This window comes from Hemicordylus capensis, chromosome 4 (genome assembly GCF_027244095.1).
Source record: "Hemicordylus capensis ecotype Gifberg chromosome 4, rHemCap1.1.pri, whole genome shotgun sequence".
In the NCBI taxonomy this organism is placed as follows: Eukaryota; Metazoa; Chordata; class Lepidosauria; order Squamata; family Cordylidae; genus Hemicordylus; species Hemicordylus capensis.
This window is the reverse complement of record NC_069660.1, coordinates 148,683,844-148,697,375: the sequence shown is the minus strand read 5'-3', so window position 1 is coordinate 148,697,375 and position 13,532 is coordinate 148,683,844. Positions and strand designations below refer to the sequence as shown.

Genomic DNA, 13,532 nt, shown 5'->3' with positions numbered 1-13,532 from the left:
ATTCAGTATACACCTTGTAACTATAGACTCTTGTCCTCTGTTAATCTGCTACACTATATTACACGTCTCCTTAATGTTCTTCTGCAGTAAAGACACGGGGCCAGGAGAAGGAGAGGAAGGCAGCGAGGGGCCCATTTAAAAACCCTGTCCCCAGACCCACCGCACTCCAACCTTGCTATGCCCCTGATAAGGCACCTTCCTGTGTCATGCAGGTTGAGAAAAGCTAAACCTGCTGGTGGAATTTGCGCTGCTACACAACTCTTAACCGTTCAAGAGACCTGTCTTCTTTTGCAGCTGATCACCCTGACGCAACATGAACGTGTTTGTTTGGAACTGGTTAGTGTTTAGGGTGGCCCCTGCCCCATATTGACATTTTTGAAAGAGGTTCTGTGTGCACTGCGACAATTAGTGGGATAGGAGATTTTTACCCATAAAGAACGTGGCAGACCAAAACACATTGGGCATCCCACATCATAAAATACAATTATTTCACTTCTAGTATTTTGTTGAGAGTTTGCCTCTCCCTTTTTGGCTTCTTGTCATTTCGGTACTGTCCTGTTTTGTTTTTCTATCCACCTTTTTTAATTTGCCTAAGGAGCTCTGCCTTTAACAGCTGCACGGCAGGCAGAAAATCTATAGGCAACATCTCAACAAAATACTACAGACAAAGTTTAGCACAGGAACAGAGACTCTGGCGGGGTGGGGCTGTGGGCTGGGGAGTGGCAACCCGTCGCAAGCTCCAGTGTTCATTTGAACCAAGTATCATGTGCTGAATGCAACTGCTTTGCACATTACCACAAGCTTGCATACAGATGTATTTGTAGTGGCATGCAATCTGTCCAGTTTGGCACACCGTGCTTGGAATCTGTTGCATGAATATGTTTGTGTCCCCTAGGCACTTTGGAGTTGGCATTGCCCCTTTATGACTTCTTCTCCCTGGCTGTGGAGCTGGGATGGATTTATTTTGTTGAAAGAGTGAAGAGGGGAAAGAGAGCAAAGCGGGTTAGAATGTACCGTATTAAAATGTTTAATCTGTTTTATAAGGTCATTATTTATTTATTTATTTTAAAATAGTGTTTTCCACATGCACAGAAACAAGATTGTTTGCAGTATTTGAGTTGAAGATGAAAACATGCCTAAAGCTCTCTGGAGCACTACATGAAAATAAACAGGAAGCACATTTTAAGGCCCAAAGCTGTCAGTCATATATCCACTTCCTTAAGTCCCCTAAGCTCCTAGGAAGATCTCTTGTTTCCTGCTGTTTTGGACAGCCTCTGTGTGACTCTCTGTTCCATTACTGCTTAAAAAAATACTTTTCTGATGAAAGATTGGGACTCAGGAGGGATTATTTTGGTAACCAATTACTATGCTGAGGCTCATTTATGGACTGGCATTTCAGTGGCAGCTCACAGATTCAAAACATCATAAAAATCTGTGCTTAGGTCATAAGAACATAAGAACAGCCCTGCTGGATTGGGCCCAAGGCCCATCTAGTCCAGCATCCTGTTTCACACAGTGGCCCACCAGATGCCACTGGAAGCCTACAGCAGGAGATGAGGTCTATTTGGATTAGAATGTGGGATCCGTCTTCTCCACAACTTTCTTTTTTTAATACATGATTTCTTAGATTCTTAGATAGATAGATAGATAGATAGATAGATAGATAGGATTACTAGATTGATATATTTCATTTCATTTCATTTCATTTATTATTCTATTCCTATACCGCACCATCCAACAGCTCTGGCTGGTTTACAAAAAGGAAAAGGAAAGATTGTGCCATCGAGTCTGTGTCGACTCCTGGCGACCACAGAGCCATGTGGTTTTCTTAGTAGAATATAGGAATGGTTTACCATTGCCTTCCTCCCACACAGTATGATATGATGCCTTTGCCGTTGTTCCTGAAGGAAGCATCTGCCTCCAGCACCTTCCTATATCGCTGCTGCCCAATATAGGTGACTACAAATATATATTTACTAGGCACAGTAAAAAAAAAAATCATTTAAAAATCAAATGTAAAACCACGTAAAATCTAAACAATTCAAACACAATTTAAAACAGTTAAAACAATCTAAAAACTTTGAAAGGCCAGACCAAAAAAAGAGATTTATTGTTCTGTCTCAGCTGGAGATGAAACTCAAAGGGACAACTCTGGTTCATGTGCCTCAAAACCTGAATATTAGGCTTGAGTACAGTCCATTGAGTCCCTCGTTTCAGAGCCCCTCAGCAGGACTTGCCCCATTATCTTCACAGTCATCCACTGCTGCCCGGCTTGTTCTGATCTTGCTGGACTAATTACCTAGCAATCTAGTCTTGGTACAGCAATTACAATAGTTGAGTATTATACGGACATGGGGACAGAGCCCAGTTGCCTTTAAAAAAACAACAACAAGGACCCCTGGGTAAGAGAGGGAAGAACCTGCTGATCAGGGTTTGAATTTAGAGGAATCTAGTAGGTCAGCGGTAATATTGGTGTGGAACCTTGAAAGTTAAGGGTGGAGTGTTACACACTGATACATGGTTTATAGAAATGAGCTTTGGGGGAAAGAAGGAGAGAGATTTGTTTTAGGCTTTCGTTAAAATTGTAAACCAACAGTGCTTCTTTGAGCCATATTGGGGAAAACCATCATTTGAGTTTTATGTCCGATTGCAGTTCAGACTACCTCGGCACCACCAAAGACTACCGCTACAACCCCATCAACCACCACAACCACCACCACCCCACTGTTAAGAACTACCACCAAACCACCAACTACAACACCAAAACCAAAGTCAACAACCAAACGTTCACCCAAAACTAAACCCAAACCAAAGCCTGCAAAGAAGAAAAAGAAACAAAAGAAAGTGTCCCATGAAGTTATGGAAGGTAAGAAAGAATGTACATGCTATGAATCTGTGGGTGCTCTGCCTAGATTTTTTTCCTCCCCTCACCCTGCCCCTCTGTGCAGCAATGAGAGTTTGTGGGTTCACCCTATGTAGCAATGGGAGTTAATGTAAACATTGGCTGCAGAAGAAAGTGGCAAAGGAGGAGACTGCTATTGTTTCAAACCCAACTATGTTGGTAAATCACTTTACTGATTTTCATGGAGCCCAATTTACCATAATCTTAAATACACTATCATGTTGGAGGCTCTATTATAGAGCACTCATCTGAAAGTTTTGCAATATAAAGAGTGCACTCCCTTCCTGCTCTCTGCCCTGGGCTCTTTTAAGGTTCTTCACACTTATAGTGGTGGCTAAGAGACGGAATTACGAACCAGGATTTTCCCTGTTTAAATCTCAATTCCACCATGTACTAAGTAATAAGGCTATTGTTTCATGTGAAGTGCTTTCAACACTCAAAACTGCTATACAAATGCTAAGTATTATCATAGGATGGGCTCTCATGATCCCTGCAACACCACCCAACTGGAAGACATGTATGCTCTCAATTTCCAGTCAAAAGAACCTGGAAATTTCTGGCAATGTTGGGTTGGCACCCCGCCAACCCAAAATTTAACAGAGACCAACAAGCTTAGATCCAATCCTAGATTGCAAGCTGCCTCGAACAGTAGTGTACTGGAGGGCTGAGATATAAATATTTTAAATTAAATTAAATTAAATTAAATTAAATTAAATTAATGAATAAATAAAATCTCTTAGATTCCTGATCTCCGGTAAACGTCAAGTTGGCACAGTGCCCCACCCCAACATGCTGAAAATGTCTGAGTTCTTATGACAGGAAATTGAGAGCACACACACCTTGGAAGTCTTCTTTTTCCCAGTTCAACAACACTGCAGGGATAGTAAGAACCTGCCCACAGAACCATAGAGTTTGAGGAACCTTGTAGGTCATATTGTCCAACTCCCAGCTCAATGTAGAAAATCCAGAACTACAGCATTTTGAACAGATGGCTCTCCAGCTTCTGTCTGGAAACCTCCAGAGCCCCCCGCCCCCTTTTCTAGCTAACTGGATCCATTGTCAAGCTGCTCTGACCATTAAGACGTTTCTCCTAACGTCCAATAGAAACTTACTCTTTTGTAACTTAAGCCCATAAAATTTAATCCTGCTCCCTCTGGAGCAGCAGAGGGCTACTCTTCTATACGACAACCCTTCAGATATTTCAAGAGTACTATCATATCCCCACTTGATCTTCACTTCTCCAAGTTAAACATACCCAATTCCCTTAGCTTTTCCTCATAGGACTTGTTTTTAGAGATGTGCACAACACAACATTTACATTCTCTTCTGAGCTTGGAACAGAATGCAAATGCCTGGATCGTTTAATCAAAACAACCAGTCGAGCTAGTTGTTCTGACAGAATGACCCCGTTCAGAGTTGGAATGTAACAAGTGCCATTTTGGAATCCAAAATGGTGCTCTTCTGGCTTCTGTGCATGTGCAGCAGCCATTTACATGGTAGTGGTGACCATGCAGATGGCTGCCATGCATGCACAAGAGCGCTGTTTTGGAATCCAAAATGGCACTCGGAACATTTTGAGTGTTCCAACTAAGAACAGGGTTGTTCGGTTCTGAGCTTGGAAAAGGCCCTCCATTTGAAGGGCATTCTGTTCCAAGCTCAGAACATTCGTTTTGTGGTCGGAACATTCCGACCGCAAATCGTTCTGCACATTTGTTTTCCAGACTGCTGACTATCTTTGTTGCCTTCCTCTGAACCTATTCCAAAATATTTACATTCTTCTTAAAGTACAGCCCAGAACTGGACACAGTACTCAAGATGAAGTATGACTAGTATGTACTGTATATAGTGAAACTATGGTTCTATGAATGTAGTATGACATTGCATTAGCCTTTTTTGAAGCTGTGTCACACTGCTATGCATGTTTAGCTCAGTTTTGACTGTAATCTTGAGATCCCCCCCCGCCCCAATATATACTACCGTTAAGCCAGGTATGCCCTATCCTATACTGTGTATTTGACTTTTGGGGGGATGGGGGAACTAAATGCAGAACTTTGCATTTGTGTCTGTTGAATTTCATTTTGTTATTCGCAGCCCAGGGTACATTTTATCAAGGTCATTACTTGACCTTGACTTTATTTTGAATGTTATTTCCTTTCTTCTAAAGTCTTAGCTATCTTTCTCAGTTTTGTGTCATCAGCAAACCTGATGACCTTCACCCTTTCATCTAAGCCATTGACATGTTGAAGAGTACTGTGTCATCACCCTCTAAACGTTCCTCCAATTTTGTTTTGTCTGTCAACTTTTATTTACCATTTTTCAATGAAGACAAAGCACAACAACAAAAGTCAGTGGCTGACATGTCAAACAGTGTAAATGTAAGTTTACTGTTGTAACCACAGGTCATAACACACGTTAAAGCATAATAAAACAACATAAAACATATAACGTAATAGCTAACACATCATGCTTCAAGAAAAAACAAATAAGACATAATAAGACAGAAAAAACATAATAATTAGCTACAGGTGCGGAGGGAAGACAGCGGCGGCCTGGGTTCAGCCTGCCGCCACGGCCTCCCTAGCCCCGCCCCCTACACCAGCATCTGACAAGTGGCATCTGGGAGTGGTTAGACATGCCCCCTGCAACTGACATGGGAGCATGGTTTAGGTCTCAAAAGGGGCCGCGTGACCCCATTTGGGAGCTAAAACGAGCCAGCACCACATTTGCAGTGTGGCCAGGAGTGGCTCTCCCTACCTTTAAAAGGCAGAGAGAGGCACTCTGGCCACATTCTTTTTCAGAACCAGTTAATTTATCAATGATCTGACCCAGTTTTTTTTCCTCTTACTGTTCCCTAAATGGAGCAGTGTAGGACCTAAGGTTTAATGTCCTCCACTTTCCACTGGCCACAGGGCACTTTGTGAAATCTACCCTCAAGATATGCTGAGAGCATGGTTTGAAAACATAAACTGGTAAATGCTTTCCTTAGTGGTGGAAGGCTGAGGTTGCAAAATGGATCAGTTTTTCTTCAAGTGAGGATGCTGTCAAGAGAACTTTTAATGTTGGACCAAATCAGCATCTCGGCTCGCATCCTGGAGCCAATAACAATTTTTTCCCTACCACAGGACTTAGGTTCCTCTAGTGAAGGCAGAGAGTATATTTGCAGAATATCGGAGAGCATAGCTGCCCACTGATTCCCCTCTTGCCAGTGTCAATAGCATGATTTAACTAGATGGTTTTCTGGAAGGTTGTCAAATTTTGTAAAATATTTTAGCAGTATCCTATGGACTCTAACAGATATTGAGGGCAGCCCCACCTCCATTCTTATATACATAGTAAGGTGCCCGGGGAAGGCCCAGAATTTCCTCAGAATTTTCAGAAAATTATTCTAATTTTGCAATCACTTTCAAATTCCACCCCCAAATCTCTGCCCCATGCAAAAGCTGCAGAAGTACTTTGCCCTGAAATATTTTTAGTTCAGGAGCTATTAATTTACATCCCCTGGAGAAGAAGAATTTTTAAATAATCCCCACTGTACGCCAGGCAGTTAATTGGGCTGCATTAAGATGGAATGACCAAGATAAATATTTCTGAAAAGAGATACCCAAATATTTACAGGAGTGGCATTGCTCTATTTGTTAAGTGTTAATTATCAATCTGGTACCAAACACTACTACTTTTGTTTTATCATAGTTGATCCTCAACTTCTCCTCCTTGCAGTAATCGGCCAATCTGACCAGCATTCTTCTAAGGCCAATCTTGACACAAGATATTAGTGCCATATCATCGGCATACATCAAGATTGAGACTTTGCGCCCATTAAGATCAGAATTTCTGAGACTCCTTGGCCTATACTTTGATAGAAACATTAAATAAAAAGGGAGTCAATAGACAGCCCTGTTTGACTTTTCTGTTTAATAAAATGGGATTGGATAGCAGTGTAATTTGGGTAGTGCAGACTCGCCCACACCACTGTGGGGCTGTAAATCATCCAGCAATGCTGCTTGTGCAAGAGGACAGTACTGGTACTGCTGACTCTTATGTGTTGCACATCACACAAAACTTCCATTATACCCAATGGAAGTAATTTTGGGGAGATTCCTTGATATCTCTTGGAGGGTTTGTCTCCCAAAAGTGTAGCTGGTCTCCCTTCCCTCTGAAGCTGACTTGATAACAGGGTAGCTGAAGTCTCTCCTTTCTCTGAAGCTGACTGTCACTCCTGAAAATATGTGCTTGAGGATAAGTCAGCCCTATGGGATGTGTTTTTAGAAGTCACAGTCACCTTCAGAGGGAAGGGGACATAGACAAAAACCCCTCTTTCCCGGGAGCATGCATTGTGCTTTCACTGCATGCATACTGCGTTAGCCTGGATGTCTGCCAATAAGATTTGAAAGGGGCTATCTATGCCTCCTCTTCTATTGTGCACCTGGGAAAATCTCTATGAAGATTCCATCCATGAAGATGTCTGTCCCAGAACTAGATTCTCTGTGACTTTTTCTTTTCCCTGATTGTTTTATTTGACTGCAGAACATTCTAAACAGTCCTCCTCCTCTTCCTCCTCCTCAACCATTCGGAGAACTAAGGCTTCATCAAGAAATTCTGGTGATAAGCGCAAGAAGAAAAATGGTAAAAATGATGAGGAAATAGAAGAAACAGAAAAAGGTATGCTATGTGATCATTTTAAAACATGAAGACATCACTTCAGAGAAAGTGAAACAAATCCTGGGTACAGTAAATTCTAATGCACTTTTATTTTGCTGAAAACTAATGTTGAGAGTCACCATAAATTGCTATTCTTGGTGTGGTATAGGGCATGATCTAGCCAAAGCCAACTGCATGCATTTGAGTTCAAAGGGACAGCTGCAGTGGGGAAATGGCTTGACTACCAAGCCAGAGGTTGCCGATTCGAATCCCCACTGGTATGTTTCCCAGACTATGTGAAACACCCATATTGGGCAGCAGTAATATAGGAAGATGCTGAAAGGCATCATCTCATACTGTATAGGAGGAGGCAATGGTAAACCCCTCCTGAGAAAACCCCACCAAAGAAATCTACAGGGCTCTGTGGTCGCCAGGAGTCGACACCGACTCGACGGCACACTTTACTAAAACTGATAGGACTTGAAAATGTTTAATTGTGGCTGGGTTATGCTCATAACGTACAAAGAATTTTGCATCACAGTTACCATCAAAATAGCCCCTGTGAGGTTGAGGGTCATCATTCATAACAAACCTTGTTCTTCCACGTGCACATCCAACATACTGTGCATCATTCACATGTAACGTAGCCGCACCACCATTACTCTCCCATCCAAATTCGGGTGTAACTGCTGCAAATCTTGTTTACATTCATTTCCCACCCCCTGCCCTGAAGTACAATGAGACAGCTTTGTAGCAGAGCAGAAGCAGCAGGTTGGCTATATATCAACTACTATTATTTTGTCCAGTTCTGCATTAGTATATCTGTGTTTATATAAATATATATTAGCTTCTGTTACCACTATTTAAGAACCATAGAAGCCAAGGCCACCAAGCTGTATTTTCTCTCTCAAAAGCATGAAAAAATGCATTACCGGTTATATTCACACAACAATCAGATCTCTCTCGATCTCTCTCTCTCTCTCTCAGCTAAAAAATCATCAAAGTCATCATCCAAAGCTGTAAAATCCAAAGCTGTAAGAGTGATATCGGAGGAGGATGGCAGTGGGGTAGACAATGTAGTGACAACAGTAGCTACCACAACTACCACAACTTCTACTACAAGTCAACCTTCTAGTACAACAAGGCAGCCTTCTACTACAACCACGACAAAGCAGGCTTCTACTACAGTTACAACGAAACAGCCTTCTACTACAACCACAGTGAAGAAACCTTCCACCACAACAAGGCAGTCTTCTACTATGACCACCATAAAGCAAACTCCTACTACAACCAAAGCTGTGGCAACTCCTAGTATGACTGCAATGCAGCTGCTTTCTACTGCTGTTACAACAACGTCAGCTTCTACTACGACCACAACAAGGCTGCCTTCAACTACGACCACAACAGGAGAGCCTTCTACTTCATCCACAACAAGACTGCCTTCAACTACGACCACAACAGAAAAGGCTTCTACTACGTCCACAACGAGAGAGCCTTCTACAACGGCAAATCAACCTGACACGGAGCGTACAACCAAAGGAAATAAAGGTATTGAATCAACTTCTTTGTTTGAAGACCATATTATCCAAACCCCTTCTCCCCAATCCAAAAAAGTAACCACATCCTTCAGCATTACTACCACAAAACCATTGAGGCCAAATACTAGCTTGCCACCTCACACTTCTTCAAGTATTAGTAAAATACTGACTTCTACTGTGGCTAAAGTCACAGGTATGACTTCTATGAAAACCACAACTACTCCAGCTGAAGGGACAACAACAATATCCAAAAGAGACACTACTACTGTAGCTATGGAAGCAACTTCAACAGCCGACAGAGACACAACCAATGCAAACAGCCAGGCTGTAACAAGAATGGAAAAAAGTGAAGCAACAAATGAAATTGATAAAAGTGATATCACAGCTGCAAATAAAGAGAATACAATAATAGACACTAAAGACACAAATAGTAATTTAGGCACTGCAAGTCCAATACAGACAGCAGATATTACAACCACAGGGACTCTAATAACTGATAAATCCGATGCGACTGCAGATTCCAAAGAAGCAACCACTGCAGATAAGGAAACAACATCTGTGGAAAGAAGAGAATCAACAGCCATTAATCAGGAGCCAGGTATGGATGATAAAAAAGACAGTAGTACTGTTCATGCCACAGTCATCACTTCAGCTGACAGAGAAAAGGCAACTACACCTCTCAAAGATACAACTACAAGTATTGAGAAAGAGATTAAAGAGTCAACCACAGAGGATAATCAAGAGACAGAAAACTCTAAAGAGAGATCTGTTACCAGAATCAAAGAAAAAATGACAGTTGGTGAAATGGAAACTTCAGAAAATCAAAAAGATTCTCGTGCAACTGCTGTTACTGAGGGGATGCCAACTGAATTGCTGCCAACCATAGCCGATAGCTCAAAAAAAGAGACTATGACTCCATCAAGCCCAAATTCTAGAGATACTACAAACACAATAGAATCAGCAATTACATCTCGGACCATCAGAGAAATTGATCAAAGTCAGGAACCAACGAACAAGCCAGAGCAACTTGTAACTCTAGATAATTCAGATCTCATTCCTGATGTTCTGCTAAGAGGTACACCTCAGCCTGAGGTTGATTTTGGAAGTGTGAGACCAGAACAGAGTAGTACAGTGACAGAGACAATAATAGAGACTGATCCAACAAGAGACACAGCCAATCCTGATGGTGATGATAAAAATTACAAACCAGAAAGTAGTACTACAGTCAGAGCATCAACAATGACACAGACTGATCCAACAAGCAACACAGACAGGCTTGATGGCAGTTATACAAATGACAAGCCAGGAAGTAGCACAACAGTCACAGAGACAACAGTAACACAGACTGATCCAACAAATGATGCACGCAGACTTGGCAGTGATAGTAACACACCGGAAGGGACAACTTCTATCACACAGAGTATAACACAGTCAGATCCAACAAGTAGCACATCAAGCCCTGACAGTGATGTTAAAAATGACATACCAAAGGCAACTACTGCAATCGCAGAGACAATAATACAGACTGATCTCTCAAGTGACATACCTACTCCTGATGGTGATGATAAAAATAAAAAATCAGGAAGCAGCACTACAGCAGTACTCACAGAGACAACAACAACACAGACTGATGGAGATGATAAAAACGACAAGCCAGAAGGAACTACTATAGTTGCAGAGACAAAAATACAGACTGATCTCCCAAGTGACACATTTACCCCTGATGATGCTGATAAAAACCAAAAGCCAGAAAGCAGTACCATAGTCATGGGGACAACACCAACTGATCTAGGTGACACATCCAATCCTGAGAACACTAACAAAAGTGACAAACCAGAAGGGACTACTAGAGTCACAGAAACAACACAGACTGATCCAGGTGACACAACCAATCCTGATGGTGGTAATAAAAGTGACAAACCAGAAAGGACTACTACAGTCACAGAGACAATCATAACAGAGACTGATCCAGCAAATGGCACACCCAGCCCTGTTGGTGATGATAAAAGTGACAAACCAGAAAGGACTACTACAGTCACAGAGACAGTCATAACAGAGACTGATCCTGCAAATGGCACACCCAGCCCTGTTGGTGATGATAAAAGTGACAGGCCAGAAAGGACTACCACAGTCACTGAGACAGTCATAACAGAGACTGATCCTGCAAATGGCACACCAAGCCCTGTTGGTGACGATAAAAGTGACAGGCCAGAAAGGACTACCACAGTCACTGAGACAGTCATAACAGAGACTGATCCTGCAAATGGCACACCTAGCCCTGTTGGTGACAGGCCAGAAGGGACTACCACAGTCACAGAGAGAAGCATAACAGAGACTGATCCAGCAGATGGCACACCCAGCCCTGTTGGTGATGATAAAAGTGACAGGCCAGAAGGGACTACCACAGTCACAGAGACAGTCATAACAGAGACTGATCCAGCAGATGGCACACCCAGCCCTGTTGGTGATGATAAAAGTGACAGGACAGAAAGGACTACCACAGTCACTGAGACAGTCATAACAGAGACTGATCCTGCAAATGGCACACCCAGCCCTGTTGGTGACGATAAAAGTGACAGGCCAGAAAGGACTACCACAGTCACAGAGACAGTCATAACAGAGACTGATCCTGCAAATGGCACACCAAGCCCTGTTGGTGACGATAGAAGTGACAGGCCAGAAAGGACTACCACAGTCACTGAGACAGTCATAACAGAGACTGATCCAGCAAATGCCACACCTAGCCCTGTTGGTGAAGATAAAAGTGACAGGCCAGAAAGGACTACCACAGTCACAGAGACAGTCATAACAGAGACTGATCCAGCAAATGCCACACCTAGCCCTGTTGGTGAAGATAAAAGTGACAGGCCAGAAAGGACTACCACAGTCACAGAGACAGTCTTAACAGAGACTGATCCAGCAAATGGCACACCCAGCCCTGTTGGTGACGATAAAAGTGACAGGCCAGAAAGGACTACCACAGTCACAGAGACAATCATCACAGAGACTGATCCAGCAAATGACACACCTAGCCCTGTTGGTGATGATAAAAGTGACAGGCCAGAAAGGACTACCACAGTCACAGAGACAGTCATAACAGAGACTGATCCAAGAACTGGCACACCAAGCCCTGAAAGTGATTATAAAAATGACAGACCTGCAGAGACGACAACACTCAGAGAGACAGTAATAACAGAAACAGTAATAAAAGACACTGATCCAAGAAGTGGCACACCCAAACCTGAAAGTAATGATAAAAATGACAGACCCGAAGGGACCACAACAGTTACAGAGACGATAACCATACAGACCGATCCAGCAAATGGCACACCCAACCCTGTTGGTGATGATAAAAATGACAAACCAGAAACAACCACTACAGTCAGAGAAACCATTACAACAGGAACTGATCCTTCTTCAAGCGATCCAGAGATACAAAAAATAGCGTCATCACCCTCTAAGTCACCAAATGATGAGCCTAGTCCCAATGGCAATAGGAATGGTGACAGGCCAGATGATACTACAGAAATAAAGGAGACAACAACAATAATCACAGAAACTAATACACCAAATCCCAATCAAAATGACAAGCCAGACAACACATCCAAAGTCACACAGACAACTACCACCATCACAACAGAATACAATCCACTGAGCGATTCCCCTAATCCTGATGAAAGTGACAGACCAGACAGCGTCACTACAGTCACAAAAACAACCACAACCACAACAGAATCAAACCCAAAGGACGGTGATAAAAATGGCAAGACAGAAGTTATCACTAAAGTTACACGGATAACTACTACTACTACTACCACCACCACTCAGAAAAATACAACTGAACAACCAGAAACAACCACACGTGATGTTACAACTAATACAAAAATTGATCTTGTTTCAGATAAACCCACCACAGAAAATCCAACTAACAAGAATACAAATACTACAGTAACACAGGTGACTACAACTTCCTCGGTGACATCCAAACCTCTCAGCACCCCAACTTCTACAGTTGATAAGACTACACAGTATACCTCCACTTTACCTGCCACACTTACAACAAAAAGAAGAGTGATCTATTACCCAACTACAATATATTCCACAACAAGATCTCCTGAGAGAACTCCCAATATAACCAGAGAGTATGTTCGACCAGAAAAGATTGTCACACCCTTATTGTACAAAGGTATGTTTATTTCTTTATTCTTGTAATAAGGCTGAACAACAACACCATAACTACACAAGTGAGATCTGCAGCAAATTCTGCCGTTACTATGCCTGCCACTTGTGATCTAAATACAAGCAGTCCCTATCTATTGCGACTGTGCAGTTGTGTTGATGAAACAGTCATGCCCTCTGTCAGGGTCTCATCCTAATGCCCCTCTCAATTCTAGGGAGGTAATTTGTTTTTATTGTTCTATGACAGTTTAGTCTCCAGGTTCTGGGAATTCATT

General features: G+C 42.3%; 1 protein-coding gene across 1 annotated transcript in view; it reads left to right on the top strand.

Moving 5' to 3' along the window:
• Positions 1-13,532, top strand: part of PRG4 (proteoglycan 4) — a 51,227-nt gene that overhangs the window by 19,399 nt on the left and 18,296 nt on the right. Inside the window, exons 5-7 of the mRNA XM_053245888.1 lie at positions 2,654-2,866; positions 7,427-7,561; positions 8,528-13,264. Coding sequence (XP_053101863.1) covers positions 2,654-2,866; positions 7,427-7,561; positions 8,528-13,264 — 5,085 coding nt within the window. The remainder of the gene's footprint in view (positions 1-2,653; positions 2,867-7,426; positions 7,562-8,527; positions 13,265-13,532) is intronic.